The sequence below is a fragment of the Glandiceps talaboti genome, chromosome 11, assembly GCF_964340395.1.
Source record: "Glandiceps talaboti chromosome 11, keGlaTala1.1, whole genome shotgun sequence".
NCBI classification, from domain to species: Eukaryota; Metazoa; Hemichordata; class Enteropneusta; family Spengelidae; genus Glandiceps; species Glandiceps talaboti.
This window is the reverse complement of record NC_135559.1, coordinates 23334198-23349994: the sequence shown is the minus strand read 5'-3', so window position 1 is coordinate 23349994 and position 15797 is coordinate 23334198. Positions and strand designations below refer to the sequence as shown.

Sequence of the window (15797 nt, the reverse complement as noted above, 5' to 3'; positions counted from 1 at the left end):
GCTACGTCAGCGTTTATGATCACGCCAACTCAACATCTAAAGTATAAACTCAGAGATCTTCATCGTTGATGTTTATGAAAATTATATAAACCATGCAGAGGTAACAGCAAAGTGCATGTTTGGATAGATTCTATGAAAGCTAAGCGAGAGAGTAAGGTGAGTATCTACGACTCGAGTAGTCGTAGTACCATGGATGTATTAGTGAGACATCCATGGTAGTACTTACACACTAAATGTACTACATTTTGTATACGCGGTACCTTTGGACGCTACGGGGTTTCGACACGTCTTACAATGTAATTTCTCCAGCAGACATGTGGAAACCCCGCAGAGCATACATGCTACTACCAGTCAGTCTCCGTTTCACACGGTCTGTGCTAGCTGCAATAATTGTAGCATTTGTTGTGATTTTGAGGGTTATTTATATTTCTTCAGTTTTGTGGGGTTTTTTCCGTTTCGATGTTTAACTAGCTGGAAGCAAACGCTACCAAAATTCCTGTAACGATGAATGTCAACGGAAGCTATTCCAATCTCATTGGAGTTTGAGTGTTTGCCATTCAGTTAACATCTGAACGAACGAAAGCACAAAACAGAAGAAAAAACACAACAAACGCTACAATTAGTGTAGGTAAGTCTGAGCATGAATGAAATATTGTCTAGGTCTGCGTGACTATAACTTATAAGATTGTTGCAAACAATGGTGATATCTTGATGTATATGGTTTACAGGTTGACTTGCATATCAGCCTCTGATAGTATGCATTGGCTGGTCTGTACAAGACCCTCCACCAACATGACCTATTGTCTGTAGTATCCTATCAGTTGAATCATGGATGCAATTAGGAATGTACTAGAAATCCCCCAATACAACCATGGTCAAATCCACACACCTGTCACAATATCTTTTCATGTTTACCTCAGTTATGTCAAAAGTCCCTCTACATCATGTATGAAGTCTAACACAGTTTATGATAGACAAAAACTAAACGCAATCAATGAGTCACTAGTCATTCCTCTCTAGACAATCAATGAGTCACTAGTCATTCCTCTCTACGCAATCAATGAGTCACTAGTCATTCCTCTCTATGCAATCAATGAGTCACTAGTCATTCCTCTCTACACAATCAATGAGTCACTAGTCATTCCTCTCTACGCAATCAATGAGTCACTAGTCATTCCTCTCTATGCAATCAATGAGTCACTAGTCATTCCTCTCTACGCAATCAATGAGTCACTAGTCATTCCTCTCAAGACTCTATGCAATCAATGAGTCACTAGTCATTCCTCTCTACGCAATCAATGGGTCACTAGTCATTCCTCTCTACGCAATCAATGAGTCACTAGTCATTCCTCTCTATGCAATCAATGAATCACTAGTCATTCCTCTCTACGCAATCAATGAGTCACTAGTCATTCCTCTCTATGCAATCAATGAGTCACTAGTCATTCCTCTCTACACAATCAATGAGTCACTAGTCATTCCTCTCTATGCAATCAATGAGTCACTAGTCATTCCTCTCTACACAATCAATGAGTCACTAGTCATTCCTCTCTATGCAATCAATGAGTCACTAGTCATTCCTCTCTATGCAATCAATGAGTCACTAGTCATTCCTCTCTATGCAATCAATGAGTCACTAGTCATTCCTCTCTATGCAATCAATGAGTCACTAGTCATTCCTCTCTACACAATCAATGAGTCACTAGTCATTCCTCTCTATGCAATCAATGAGTCACTAGTCATTCCTCTCTATGCAATCAATGAGTCACTAGTCATTCCTCTCTACGCAATCAATGAGTCACTAGTCATTCCTCTCTATGCAATCAATGAGTCACTAGTCATTCCTCTCTGGAATGGCTAGTGCCACCATCTGTGATATTTATTGTCGCTGAAAATTTCCCAACAAATAAATCACACAGAACACCTCAAATGCTTACATTCAAGAACACCAAACACTAACCAATTATTTCATTTCTTGTGCAGTGCACAGCCAGTAAAAAAATCTCTTTAGTGACAGCCATGGCCATTCAGCAGGGCATGTACCTGTGTCATGCGTATATGCACAAAAACACTGACACTGGTGACACTGCTGCTACAGAGAGTCTTTTTTGAGTGGTGACATGTGCACTGCACACGGAATGAAATACTGTTTCCACTTGGTGTTTTACAGTAAAATGGAAGCATTTGATGAGTTCTGTATGATTTACATTGTATTTGTTGAGACATATCCAGCGACAAGAAATATCATGGCCCGGGGTATTGTGGCTGGTGGCACTAGACTTTTCAGTGAGGGAATGGGCTAGTGCCACAGTGGTGACAGTTAAGTCTCTCCAGTGACGTCTGGCTACTGACACTGGGATGGTACTAGACTTGGCCAAAACTAAAACTATTGTTGTGAGAGTGTTCAATTATACTCACAGTAGGGTGACATTTCTTATTTTGCATGCAGTCATACATGTACATATGACTTTATTCCCAGATACAAAATAATAATACAGGTCTGTGAAGAGTATGTTAACATAAATAAATGGGATCGAAAAATAGTTGTCTGCCAACTAATCTAGCTCAACCCTATCAATACATGTGATAATAATCAGAATACAAATATTATCTGGGCATCTTCACTGTTCCTTTGGATTTCTTACATTTGCAAAGCTTCTACAAATAAAGGAAGGGAAGAAAAAAACAAAAACAGATATGTCTAGCAACATGACCATGTCCATAGCAACAGCCAAATGATCGTGTACATTACAAAGATAACAACAGGGTTGGATACGCAACTGGATTGTCATTCAGCAAATGAACACCTATACCTAGGCAAGCATGGATGAGCATGTGCATAAACATTATTAAAAACTGTACTGTACTATTTTTCATTTAATCTTTTAATTTGCTAGAATTTTGTGATTTGCTGAATAAAAAAGTGTTTAAATTTCTGTCATGTCACGATCTGCTGAATGAAGAATGGAGGGGGGGGGGGGGTTCAGGCATCTGTGTTTTGAAGTTGAACTTTTTCAAAATGACCCCATGCTTTGAAAATGTTAATGAACACCCTCCCTCCCCCAACCCGTAACTACCAAAATGATAATTCATACATACTACAAGCATATAATAAATGATTTCGTTTGCTATTTGAATGTATTAAACACCAATTTTCTCTTGTATTCTTTGTAGATTAATGTAGCCAGTAGAAAATGAATGGGTTTTCAGAAAATGGATTTGAAGTAGGGGGAAATGAGAAGAATGAAGACACAGCTGTAGATATGCCATATAATGAAGACCCAAGTGTAGATATGCCATTTAATAGTAACTTTAGTTTCAGCACTTCCACAAATACAATGTTAGAAAGACCAGACTACAATGTATTGAGAAAAGAGAGACAAGACCGGACACGTGCAGTTATGGAGGTATGTACATTGTATGTCTATTCATACTTGACACTATACTGTGTAGTTATAGAGGTATGTACATGTATGTCTATTCATAATTGGCACTATACTATGTAGTTATAGAGGTATGTATGTCTATTCATAATTGGCACTATACTATGTAGTTATAGAGGTATGTATGTCTATTCATACTTGACACTATACTGTGTAGTTATAGAGGTATGTATGTCTATTCATACTTGACACTATACTGTGTAGTTATAGAGGTATGTATGTCTATTCATACTTGACACTATACTGTGTAGTTATAGAGGTATGTATGTCTATTCATACTTGACACTATACTGTAGTTATAGAGGTATGTATGTCTATTCATACTTGACACTATACTGTGTAGTTACAGAGGTATGTATGTCTATTCATACTTGACACTATACTGTGTAGTTATAGAGGTATGTATGTCTATTCATACTTGACACTATACTGTGTAGTTATAGAGGTATGTATGTCTATTCATACTTGACACTATACTGTAGTTATAGAGGTATGTATGTCTATTCATACTTGACACTATACTGTGTAGTTACAGAGGTATGTATGTCTATTCATACTTGACACTATACTGTGTAGTTATAGAGGTATGTATGTCTATTCATACTTGACACTATACTGTGTAGTTATAGAGGTATGTATGTCTATTCATACTTGACACTATACTGTGTAGTTATAGAGGTATGTATGTCTATTCATACTTGACACTATACTGTGTAGTTATAGAGGTATGTATGTCTATTCATACTTGACACTATACTGTGTAGTTATAGAGGTATGTATGTCTATTCATACTTGACACTATACTGTGTAGTTATAGAGGTATGTATGTCTATTCATACTTGACACTATACTTTGTAGTTATAGAGGTATGTATGTCTATTCATACTTGACACTATACTGTGTAGTTATAGAGGTATGTATGTCTATTCATACTTGACACTATACTGTGTAGTTATAGAGGTATGTATGTCTATTCATACTTGACACTATACTTTGTAGTTATAGAGGTATGTCTGTCTATTCATAATTGGCACTATACTATGTAGTTATAGAGGTATGTATGTCTATTCATACTTGACACTACTGTGTAGTTATAGAGGTATGTATGTCTATTCGTACTTGACACTATACTGTGTAGTTATAGAGGTATGTATGTCTATTCATACTTGACACTATACTGTGTAGTTATAGAGGTATGTCTGTCTATTCATAATTGGCACTATACTATGTAGTTATAGAGGTATGTATGTCTATTCATACTTGACACTATACTGTGTAGTTATAGAGGTATGTATGTCTATTCGTACTTGACACTATACTGTGTAGTTATAGAGGTATGTATGTCTATTCATACTTGACACTATACTGTGTAGTTATAGAGGTATGTATGTCTATTCATACTTGACACTATACTGTGTAGTTATAGAGGTATGTATGTCTATTCATACTTGACACTATACTGTGTAGTTATAGAGGTATGTATGTCTATTCATACTTGACACTATACTGTGTAGTTATAGAGGTATGTATGTCTATTCATACTTGACACTATACTGTGTAGTTATAGAGGTATGTATGTCTATTCATACTTGACACTATACTTTGTAGTTATAGAGGTATGTATGTCTATTCATACTTGACACTATACTGTGTAGTTATAGAGGTATGTATGTCTATTCATACTTGACACTATACTGTGTAGTTATAGAGGTATGTATGTCTATTCATACTTGACACTATACTTTGTAGTTATAGAGGTATGTCTGTCTATTCATAATTGGCATTATACTATGTAGTTATAGAGGTATGTATGTCTATTCATACTTGACACTATACTGTGTAGTTATAGAGGTATGTATGTCTATTCGTACTTGACACTATACTGTGTAGTTATAGAGGTATGTATGTCTATTCATACTTGACACTATACTGTGTAGTTATAGAGGTATGTATGTCTATTCATAATTGGCACTATACTATGTAGTTATAGAGGTATGTATGTCTATTCATACTTGACACTATACTGTGTAGTTATAGAGGTATGTATGTCTATTCGTACTTGACACTATACTGTGTAGTTATAGAGGTATGTATGTCTATTCATACTTGACACTATACTGTGTAGTTATAGAGGTATGTATGTCTATTCATACTTGACACTATACTGTGTAGTTATAGAGGTATGTATGTCTATTCGTACTTGACACTATTCTATGTAGTTATAGAGGTATGTATGTCTATTCGTACTTGACACTATACTGTGTAGTTATAGAGGTATGTATGTCTATTCATACTTGACACTATACTGTGTAGTTATTATAGAGGTATGTATGTCTATTCATACTTGACACTATACTGTGTAGTTATAGAGGTATGTATGTCTATTCATACTTGACACTATACTGTGTAGTTATAGAGGTATGTATGTCTATTCATACTTGACACTATACTGTGTAGTTATAGAGGTATGTATGTCTATTCATACTTGACACTATACTGTGTAGTTATAGAGGTATGTATGTCTATTCATACTTGACACTATACTGTGTAGTTATAGAGGTATGTATGTCTATTCATACTTGACACTATACTGTGTAGTTATAGAGGTATGTATGTCTATTCATACTTGACACTATACTGTGTAGTTATAGAGGTATGTATGTCTATTCATACTTGACACTATACTGTGTAGTTATAGAGGTATGTATGTCTATTCATACTTGACACTATACTGTGTAGTTATAGAGGTATGTATGTCTATTCATACTTGACACTATACTAGATAGAGAGACATATATTATTGTAGTATAATGACAGTGTCACATACACAAGTATAAAATGTTCATATGTTCATACAAAAATGTATGTACATACAGTAAAGAAAAATTCTTTGCAATATACAAATAGTAATTAATGTGAAACCCCAGGCAAGTAATTACTGAATTAGCTTATGAGTCACTTGTACCCAAATAAGTCTTCATTTGCTGTCTTCAAGAAAATATGAATCATAGTTATTGCTTTTCCCGTAAGTTAGATTATAACCATGCATCACTTTTCCTTATACGAATGTTATTGAAATTGCTTACCTCCTTTTTATAAACATTTCATACAAACACTAGAAAATGTATCAATATGATTTCTAGAGAAATGTTGCGCAAGTTTCTCATTTGGTTGTATACCAGTAATTGTCTTCATAAACCGTGACCGAATATCATTATACAATCTATAATCAAAGACAAAATGAAGTTCGTTTCCAACAACATTATCAGTACATAAAATACATTTTCTTTCTTCCACCTGCAAACAAGGACACAATGTAAAACATGTCGCCTATGCTTTATGATGATATAGTAGTGCATGGAGAATGCACATAGTATATGGAAGGCGCATACGTAGTCACTGCGTGTCGCAATGCATCCCTGGGAGAGCCACCAATTTTTTTCGCATAGTATATACGATGCGCATGCGTACTAGTCATTGAGCCGCTACGCGAGCTATTATGTAATGGATGATTAATACTGATAAGTTCGGACAAGTAGTTCGGCGCTACTTCTCCTTGACGGATAATTTTGAAGATAATACAAAGAATTTTATAACGAACTCGCTGTTCGACTGGCAGCCAATGTAAATCCTTCAGCACTGGATTCACATCAGCTTGACAACCAATCTTACATCTTGTCACCAATCAAGCAGCAGTTTTGAATATGTTGAAGTTTGTTCAATTTATATGCAGGTAGACCGAAAAACAAACTATTACAGTAATCTAATTTCGATGTAACAAAAGCATGAACTAATTTTTCAGCACTAGAGTGGTCCAACAGTTTTCGAATTTTACTCAACCGCCAGAGTGAATGAGACACCCCTTACAAACATAATGGATATGCTCATCCATGAGTCCAAAAAAGTCAACCATCACACCAAGGTCATACACAACAGTTGATGGAGAAATCATGGCATCACCTATTTGTACATTAATCGAACCTGACTGTGAACCAACCGCACTATTGCGGGGTGTAAACCAGACAGTCTCTGTCTTACAATCATTGAGCGCCAACTTATTTGTCATCATCCATTGACGAATTTCATCCACACATGCCTTTACACGTGTAATGACAGTGAGTTGAGCAAGGTTAATGATAATAAAATAATGATATACTTTTTATTGCAATGATAAGTTTTTAAATGTGACTGTCATGTGATTGTGGTTTAATATAGCAGTTTATCACATAAATACGTGCATATCTTCTTCTGTGTGACGTCAAACAGGGGTGATTTCAGAGCATATCACCCCTGTTCTACCGAACTATTTTTTCTCCATACTGTTCGAGTGCTCGTGTCAATCCTACGCTACGATCAAGTTTATCGTAATAATTATGTGCTTTCAAAACGTAAATGCATACATTACGTTACATATATCCTTGGATGACATGAGTTTGATACGTAGATCTGAAGTCCTTTTATTTTAATTTGATACATTTTATTCTATTTAAAAATCACGTAGATTATCGATGTAGCAGCCAGCAAGCTTACTTCCGATTTTCCGTCGAGCTCAGATCTCCGAACTTACACAACCCGAGAAAATATGATTAAAATGACGGCACAAAAGTCGTATTCAGACAATTCTACTTACGTTTTAAACTAAATTCGATATAACATGTACATCGCAAGGTTATAACCGATAATTTTGGTTGAGAAACCACACAACAGTATGACCGATACCATACATATGGTAAGCTTGACCTCGCGACAGGTCACGCGATTATGTAATTTGCATAGCCATCGGGCGCCATTTTTTAATATGCGGTGAAGAATATAGTGCGATGAAATGATGCAGTATTCGTAAAATACGATTTAAAATTTTAGAAAAATACGAGGAAATACTTAGTTATGTGATAAATATATAATCCCATGAAATCAATGTTAGTTTTACGTCATAATGCTCCTCGTATGATTCCGCGGACTACAAATTCTCGCCTACCGGCTCAAATTTGTAATAGTCCGCGGAATCATACTGGGAGCATTATGACGTAAAACTAACATTGATTTCATGGGATTATATATAAATATACAATGTAGATGTAGTGTTACAAATTCTGCTGCTAACACTTACTGTATACAATGAACTTGTCAAGACTTTGAAAGATATACATTCACCATTTTAACACAAATGAATACAAGAACTCAGATATTATTAATATTTTTTTGAGTAATTAAATATTTAGTTGTTTTTTCTGGACTGCTTTCCGACTGATGGTAGGTTTACTAATATCAAGCACGTTTTTTTGCATTTACAAATGCCACAAGTCTCCGAGCTTCAACTTGGAGTGACAGCGCCCTCTCTGTCAACCTATCTACTTCCATTTAGTGAATAAGTAATGATTGGGGAGATTCAGGGTTATTTCTATAATGGTGATTCACCTATTGCATATTCCCTTTAGGGTTTTTCTGCTTTCCGTTCAATTTTGAAATTGATTCCACAACATTCATTAGTACTTCCTTACGGAGGTAGTGGAAAAGATTGGTTTTCCAAGGAATGGCATCTGGTTTCACAGCTAACATGTTTACAAAATCATTAGGAAAATCCATGATGGCTGCTGCAGCAGCAGTCTTGGTAAGTTAATATATACAATTTACTATCACTTTACCAAATAAATTGTAGACATGTAATACTAATTATAATAAATAATAGTTTCTTTTCTTACAAACATCACAAGCCAGACTTATTAGTATTTTAATATTCATCATTGTACTGATTTTGATTGTTATCCCAGTTATCATATATGGTAATCTGTTTTTGATTGTTATCCCAGTTATCATATATGGTAATCTGTTTTTGATTGTTATCCCAGTTATCATATATGGTAATCTGTCTTCCACTGTCAAGTACCAATAAATGTATTTTGACTTTCAATTTTGGTTGCTTTCAGATTTTAGATGATATTTCTTCAAAACTTGCTACGTACATGTACCATAAATATATGAATAATGTTTCTATAGTTTTTGACAGTGCTTGATGTTATTATTTCAAATGAATTACAATCAGTACCTATGACTTCCTGTCATATTACCAGGGTATATATGGAAATAGTTTGTTGCTATCTTCTCTTGATGTTATCTACAATGGACATGTAATATAATGTATGTATCACTCTAACTCATTTCATGTGTCTATGTATCACTCTAACTCATTTTATGTGTCTATGTATCACTCTAACTCATTTTGTGTCTATGTATCATTCTAACTCATTTCATGTGTCTATGTATCACTCTAACTCATTTCATGTGTCTATGTATCACTCTAACTCATTTTGTGTCTATGTATCACTCTAACTCATTTTGTGTCTATGTATAACTCTAACTCATTTCATGTGTCTATAAGTCACTCTAATTCATTTCATGTGTCTATGTATTACTCTAACTCATTTCATGTGTCTATGTATCATTCTAACTCATTTCATGTGTCTATATATTACTCTAACTCATTTCATGTGTCTATGTATCACTCTAACTCATTTCATGTGTCTATGTATCAGTCGTACTCATTTCATGTGTCTATGTATCACTCTAACTCATTTCATGTGTCTATGTATCACTCCTACTCATTTCATGTGTCTATGTATCACTCTAACTCATTTCATGTCTTGTCTATGTATCACTCTAACTCATTTCATGTCTTGTCTATGTATCACTCTAACTCATTTCATGTCTTGTCTATGTATCACTCTAATTCATTTCATGTCTTGTCTATGTATCACTCTAACTCATTTCATGTCTTGTCTATGTATCACTCTAACTTATTTTATGTCTTGTCTATGTATCACTCTAACTCATTTCATGTCTTGTCTATGTATTACTCTAACTCAGTTCATGTCTTATCTATGTATCACTCTTAACTCATTTCATGTCTTGTCTATGTATTACTCTAACTCAGTTCATGTCTTGTCTATGTATCACTCTAACTCATTTCATATCTTGTCTATGTATCACTCAAACTCATTTCATGTCTTGTCTATGTATCACTCTAACTCATTTCATGTCTTGTCTATGTATTACTCTAACTCAGTTCATGTCTTATCTATGTATCACTCTAACTCATTTCGTGTCTTGTCTATGTATTACTCTAACTCAGTTCATGTCTTGTCTATGTATCACTCTTAACTCATTTCATGTCTTGTCTATGTATCACTCGAACTCATATCATGTCTTGTCTATGTATCACTCTAACTCATTTCATGTCTTGTCTATGTATCACTCTAACTCATTTCATGTCTTGTCTATGTATCACTCTAATTCATTTCATGTCTTGTCTATGTATCACTCTAACTCATTTCATGTCTTGTCTATGTATCACTCTAACTTATTTTATGTCTTGTCTATGTATCACTCTAACTCATTTCATGTCTTGTCTATGTATTACTCTAACTCAGTTCATGTCTTATCTATGTATCACTCTAACTCATTTCGTGTCTTGTCTATGTATTACTCTAACTCAGTTCATGTCTTGTCTATGTATCACTCTTAACTCATTTCATGTCTTGTCTATGTATCACTCGAACTCATATCATGTCTTGTCTATGTATCACTCTAACTCATTTCATGTCTTGTCTATGTATCACTCTAACTCATTTCATGTCTTATCTATGTATTACTCTAACTCAGTTCATGTCTTGTCTATGTATCACTCTAACTCATTTCATGTCTTGTCTATGTATCACTCTAACTCATTTCATGTCTTGTCTATGTATCACTCTAACTCATTTCATGTCTTATCTATGTATCACTCTAACTCATTTCATGTCCTGTCTATGTATCACTCTAATTTCATGTGTTTATATATCACTCTAATTCATTTCATGTGTTTATGTATGAATCTTAATAACTCAATTCATATGTCTAGTACATGTAGTGTCTGACAGGCCGGGGGGGGGGGGGGGGGGGGGGGGGGGCTATGGGAATGGCCCATGTCCGTCTGTGTGTGCATCTATCCATTCATCCTTTGTCTGCCATATATCAAATATCCACAACTCAATTTCAACCAAACCTGGCATTGTTGATTATGTAGTCATCACAGTGCAGAACACTTTTAATAAAAACATGATCAAAGTCATGATAATGGCACTTTTCATGCACATTTTGACTTGAAAACGGGATGGGAGGCTGACTGATGGGCCTTGCCCAATGGAGGTCAACGATTTTACACAGACAAGAGGATAAGTACCATGGAGTATACATTCCTTAGTCATATCAATGGGAGCTAAGAATACAGATAACATGGTACTCAAGAAACCTCAAAGTGAAACCTCAAATGGCAATGACTGATGAAATTCTGATACTAGGGTTGCATGCATCAAGGACATTGAGTGAATGCATGACAGCAGTTAATGTCAGTAGTCATCGACATTTCATTTTTGATAACCAAACTCAGGAAAAGTAATTAAAAAAATTGTAATCATGATAATAAAAAACATTAATTTGGTAGATACATGTACTTTGTAATATGTGTGAGACTTTGACGCCCAGAGTCCATCCATATTGCGAGTGAGTAAACTAAATACTACATTGTAATAATACACAATGACCAATGTATTTCACTGCATCCATGCAATGTTAGCAATGGTGAATGTAAATACTACATTGTAATAATACACAATGACCAATGTATTTCACTGCATCCATGCAATGTTAGCAATGGTGAATGTAAATACTACATTGTAATAATACACAATGACCAATGTATTTCACTGCATCCATGCAATGTTAGCAATGGTGAATGTAAATACTACATTGTAATAATACACAATGACCAATGTATTTCACTGCATCCATGCAATGTTAGCAATGGTGAATGTAAATACTACATTGTAGTAATACACAATGACCAATGTATTTCACTGCATCCATGCAATGTTAGCAATGGTGAATGTAAATACTACATTGTAATAATACACAATGACCAATGTATTTCACTGCATCCATGCAATGTTAGCAATGGTGAATGTAAATACTACATTGTAATAATACACAATGACCAATGTATTTCACTGCATCCATGCAATGTTAGCAATGGTGAATGTAAATACTACATTGTAATAATACACAATGACCAATGTATTTCACTGCATCCATGCAATGTTAGCAATGGTGAATGTAAATACTACATTGTAGTAATACACAATGACCAATGTATTTCACTGCATCCATGCAATGTTAGCAATGGTGAATGTAAATACTACATTGTAGTAATACACAATGACCAATGTATTTCACTGCATCCATGCAATGTTAGCAATGGTGAATGTAAATACTACATTGTAATAATACACAATGACCAATGTATTTCACTGCATCCATGCAATGTTAGCAATGGTGAATGTAAATACTACATTGTAATAATACACAATGACCAATGTATTTCACTGCATCCATGCAATGTTAGCAATGGTGAATGTAAATACTACATTGTAATAATACACAATGACCAATGTATTTCACTGCATCCATGCAATGTTAGCAATGGTGAATGTAAATACTACATTGTAATAATACACAATGACCAATGTATTTCACTGCATCCATGCAATGTTAGCAATGGTGAATGTAAATACTACATTGTAATAATACACAATGACCAATGTATTTCACTGCATCCATGCAATGTTAGCAATGGTGAATGTAAATACTACATTGTAATAATACACAATGACCAATGTATTTCACTGCATCCATGCAATGTTAGCAATGGTGAATGTAAATACTACATTGTAGTAATACACAATGACCAATGTATTTCACTGCATCCATGCAATGTTAGCAATGGTGAATGTAAATACTACATTGTAATAATACACAATGACCAATGTATTTCACTGCATCCATGCAATGTTAGCAATGGTGAATGTAAATACTACATTGTAATAATACACAATGACCAATGTATTTCACTGCATCCATGCAATGTTAGCAATGGTGAATGTAAATACTACATTGTAGTAATACACAATGACCAATGTATTTCACTGCATCCATGCAATGTTAGCAATGGTGAATATACAGGTATTAATCCACTTGTCAGACCACAATCCCTCCATTGTACACAAGTTTGATTGTATTCAAGTGCCACATTTATATGTGCAGTATATATGAAGCATTTTCTATTATGATGACATGATCGATGAGAAGTCGTCGTCTGCCCAGACTCTGCCACATCATAGTGACTCCAAGTTCCTAGCTGAAAAGTTTTCGGACTTTTTCTGTGACAAAGTAGCTAAGTTCAGAGAGCGTTTAGATTCTGTGTCTAGGATACCACCTTTTATTGATTGTGCACATTCTTTTACAGATTTTATTAGCGTTTCAGTATCCCACGTTTCTAAGTTGATTTTATCGTTGAATTCAAAACCTTGCAACCATGATCCACTTCCAACTTCACTATTGAAAATGTGTCTTCCATATACATCATCTCGTATTACTGACATAGTCAGCAAGTCTTTCAGATCTGGTATTTTTCCACAGTGTCTCAAATATGCAATAGTTAAACCTTTGCTGAAAAAGACTGGATTAGATCCAGATCCATTGAAAAACTACTGCCCGGTATCAAGTCTGTCATTCCTCAGTAAAGTCATTGAGAAGATTGTATTTCAACAATTAGATAACCATTTATCGAGCTCTCATTTGTATTGCAAATTTCAATCAGCCTATCGAAAATTCCATACCACAGAAACAGCTTTGTTAAAAGTGCAGAATGACATCATGCTTTCGATAGATAAACATTCAGAAGTAATTCTCGCTCTATTGGGTTTGAGTGCTGTATTTGATACCATTGATCATACCATTCTATTGGAAAGGCTGGATACTCGTTTTGGCATCAAAGGACAAGCGCTAAAATGGTTTGCGTCATACTTGAAAGGAAGGACTCAGAGTGTTCTGATAGATAGAGTTTCATCAGAACCACGTGGACTTTTATATGGAGTTCCACAAGGCAGAGTTTTGGGCCCAATACTGTTCACATTGTATTGCGCTCCCCTTGAGGACATCATGGAAAAACACTCGCTCAGTTTCATGATGTACGCTGACGACACGGAAGTATATCTAACCTATAAAAGAGCCGAATACTCCAAATTACAGATCGAGGCCTGTGTAGATGAGATTCATGAATGGATGGTCTCGAATAAACTAGTCCTGAATGACAGTAAAACAGAACTGATTCATTTGCATTCAAATTTCAGACCTCACAAACATTTATTTGAACTCCGCGTTGGGTTGGATCAAATTGTACCATCTGCTGTTGGGTTTTATTTTGACAGTGTTGTTTTATCACATAGTCTGCAAGTCAGCTTTGTTTGTTTTAAGTCGCATTGGTTGCATCCGTAATGTTTTATATCGCACAACTACTGAAAGACTGATTCATGCTTTCTTAACATCACATCTTGACTATTGTAATAGCCTGTATATCCATCTTCCTGACTATCTTATTAACCGCTTACAACGTATACAGAACTCTGCCGCCCATTTGGTCACTCGCGCTAGGAAATACGAACACATAACGCCTATCCTCCGAGATTTACACTGGCTCCCTGTCATCCACCGAATTGAGTTTAAGGTTCTTCTGCTCACATACAAATGTCTTCATGGTCAAGCACCAACTTATATGTTGAATCTTCTCACTGTCGCCAGGCCAGAAAGATTAACACATTCTGCAGTTGCGACGAAACTTTTCGAACCGCGCTATGTCCAGGAGCATTATGGCAAACATGCTTTTTCAGTCGCTGCTCCCAGGCTGTGGAACTCTCTGGATTCATGTATTCGCAATGCACCTTCTCTGTCTTCTTTCAAAGCACAAGTTAAAGCACACCTCTTTCGAAAAGCATATTTCTCCAGCATGGCTCAGTGAAAGTATTTTATTCATGGTTGACACAATGTGTCAGTTTTATTAAACCGTTTTTATAGTATATTTTTTTATTCTCCAAACATATAATGTGTATTTTTATCATGTGAAGCGCATTGAGATTTTTATGCAATTCTGTAATGCGCTATATAAGAAATAAATATTATTATTATTATTGCTAAGCACTGTGTTTATACATACAATGTACATTTGTATTCTATGGTTTCATGTGAATTGATTGGCTGAGACTGATCTCATCGGACTGAAACTGTAAACATGACATGTAAAGAAACTGAAAGCCATGTAAATTTAAATTAGAGCAAGATAAATGAAGATCAAAATATCCCAGCTATTCAAAATTACATTATCTTAAGATACATAAAATGTATGTACCGGTATGTATGTATGAATGTATGTATGTATGTATGTATGTATGTATGTATGTATGTATGTATGTATGTATGTATGTATGT

At 35.0% G+C, this 15797-nt stretch overlaps 1 protein-coding gene across 1 annotated transcript in view; it reads left to right on the top strand.

Annotated features, from left to right (window-relative positions):
- Positions 1 to 17: 17 nt before the first annotated feature.
- LOC144442439 (uncharacterized) overlaps positions 18 to 15797 on the top strand; it is a 100917-nt gene continuing 85137 nt past the window's right edge. The window contains exons 1-2 of the mRNA XM_078131791.1: positions 18 to 156; positions 3175 to 3407. Coding sequence (XP_077987917.1) covers positions 3195 to 3407 — 213 coding nt within the window. The 5' untranslated portion in view covers positions 18 to 156; positions 3175 to 3194. The remainder of the gene's footprint in view (positions 157 to 3174; positions 3408 to 15797) is intronic.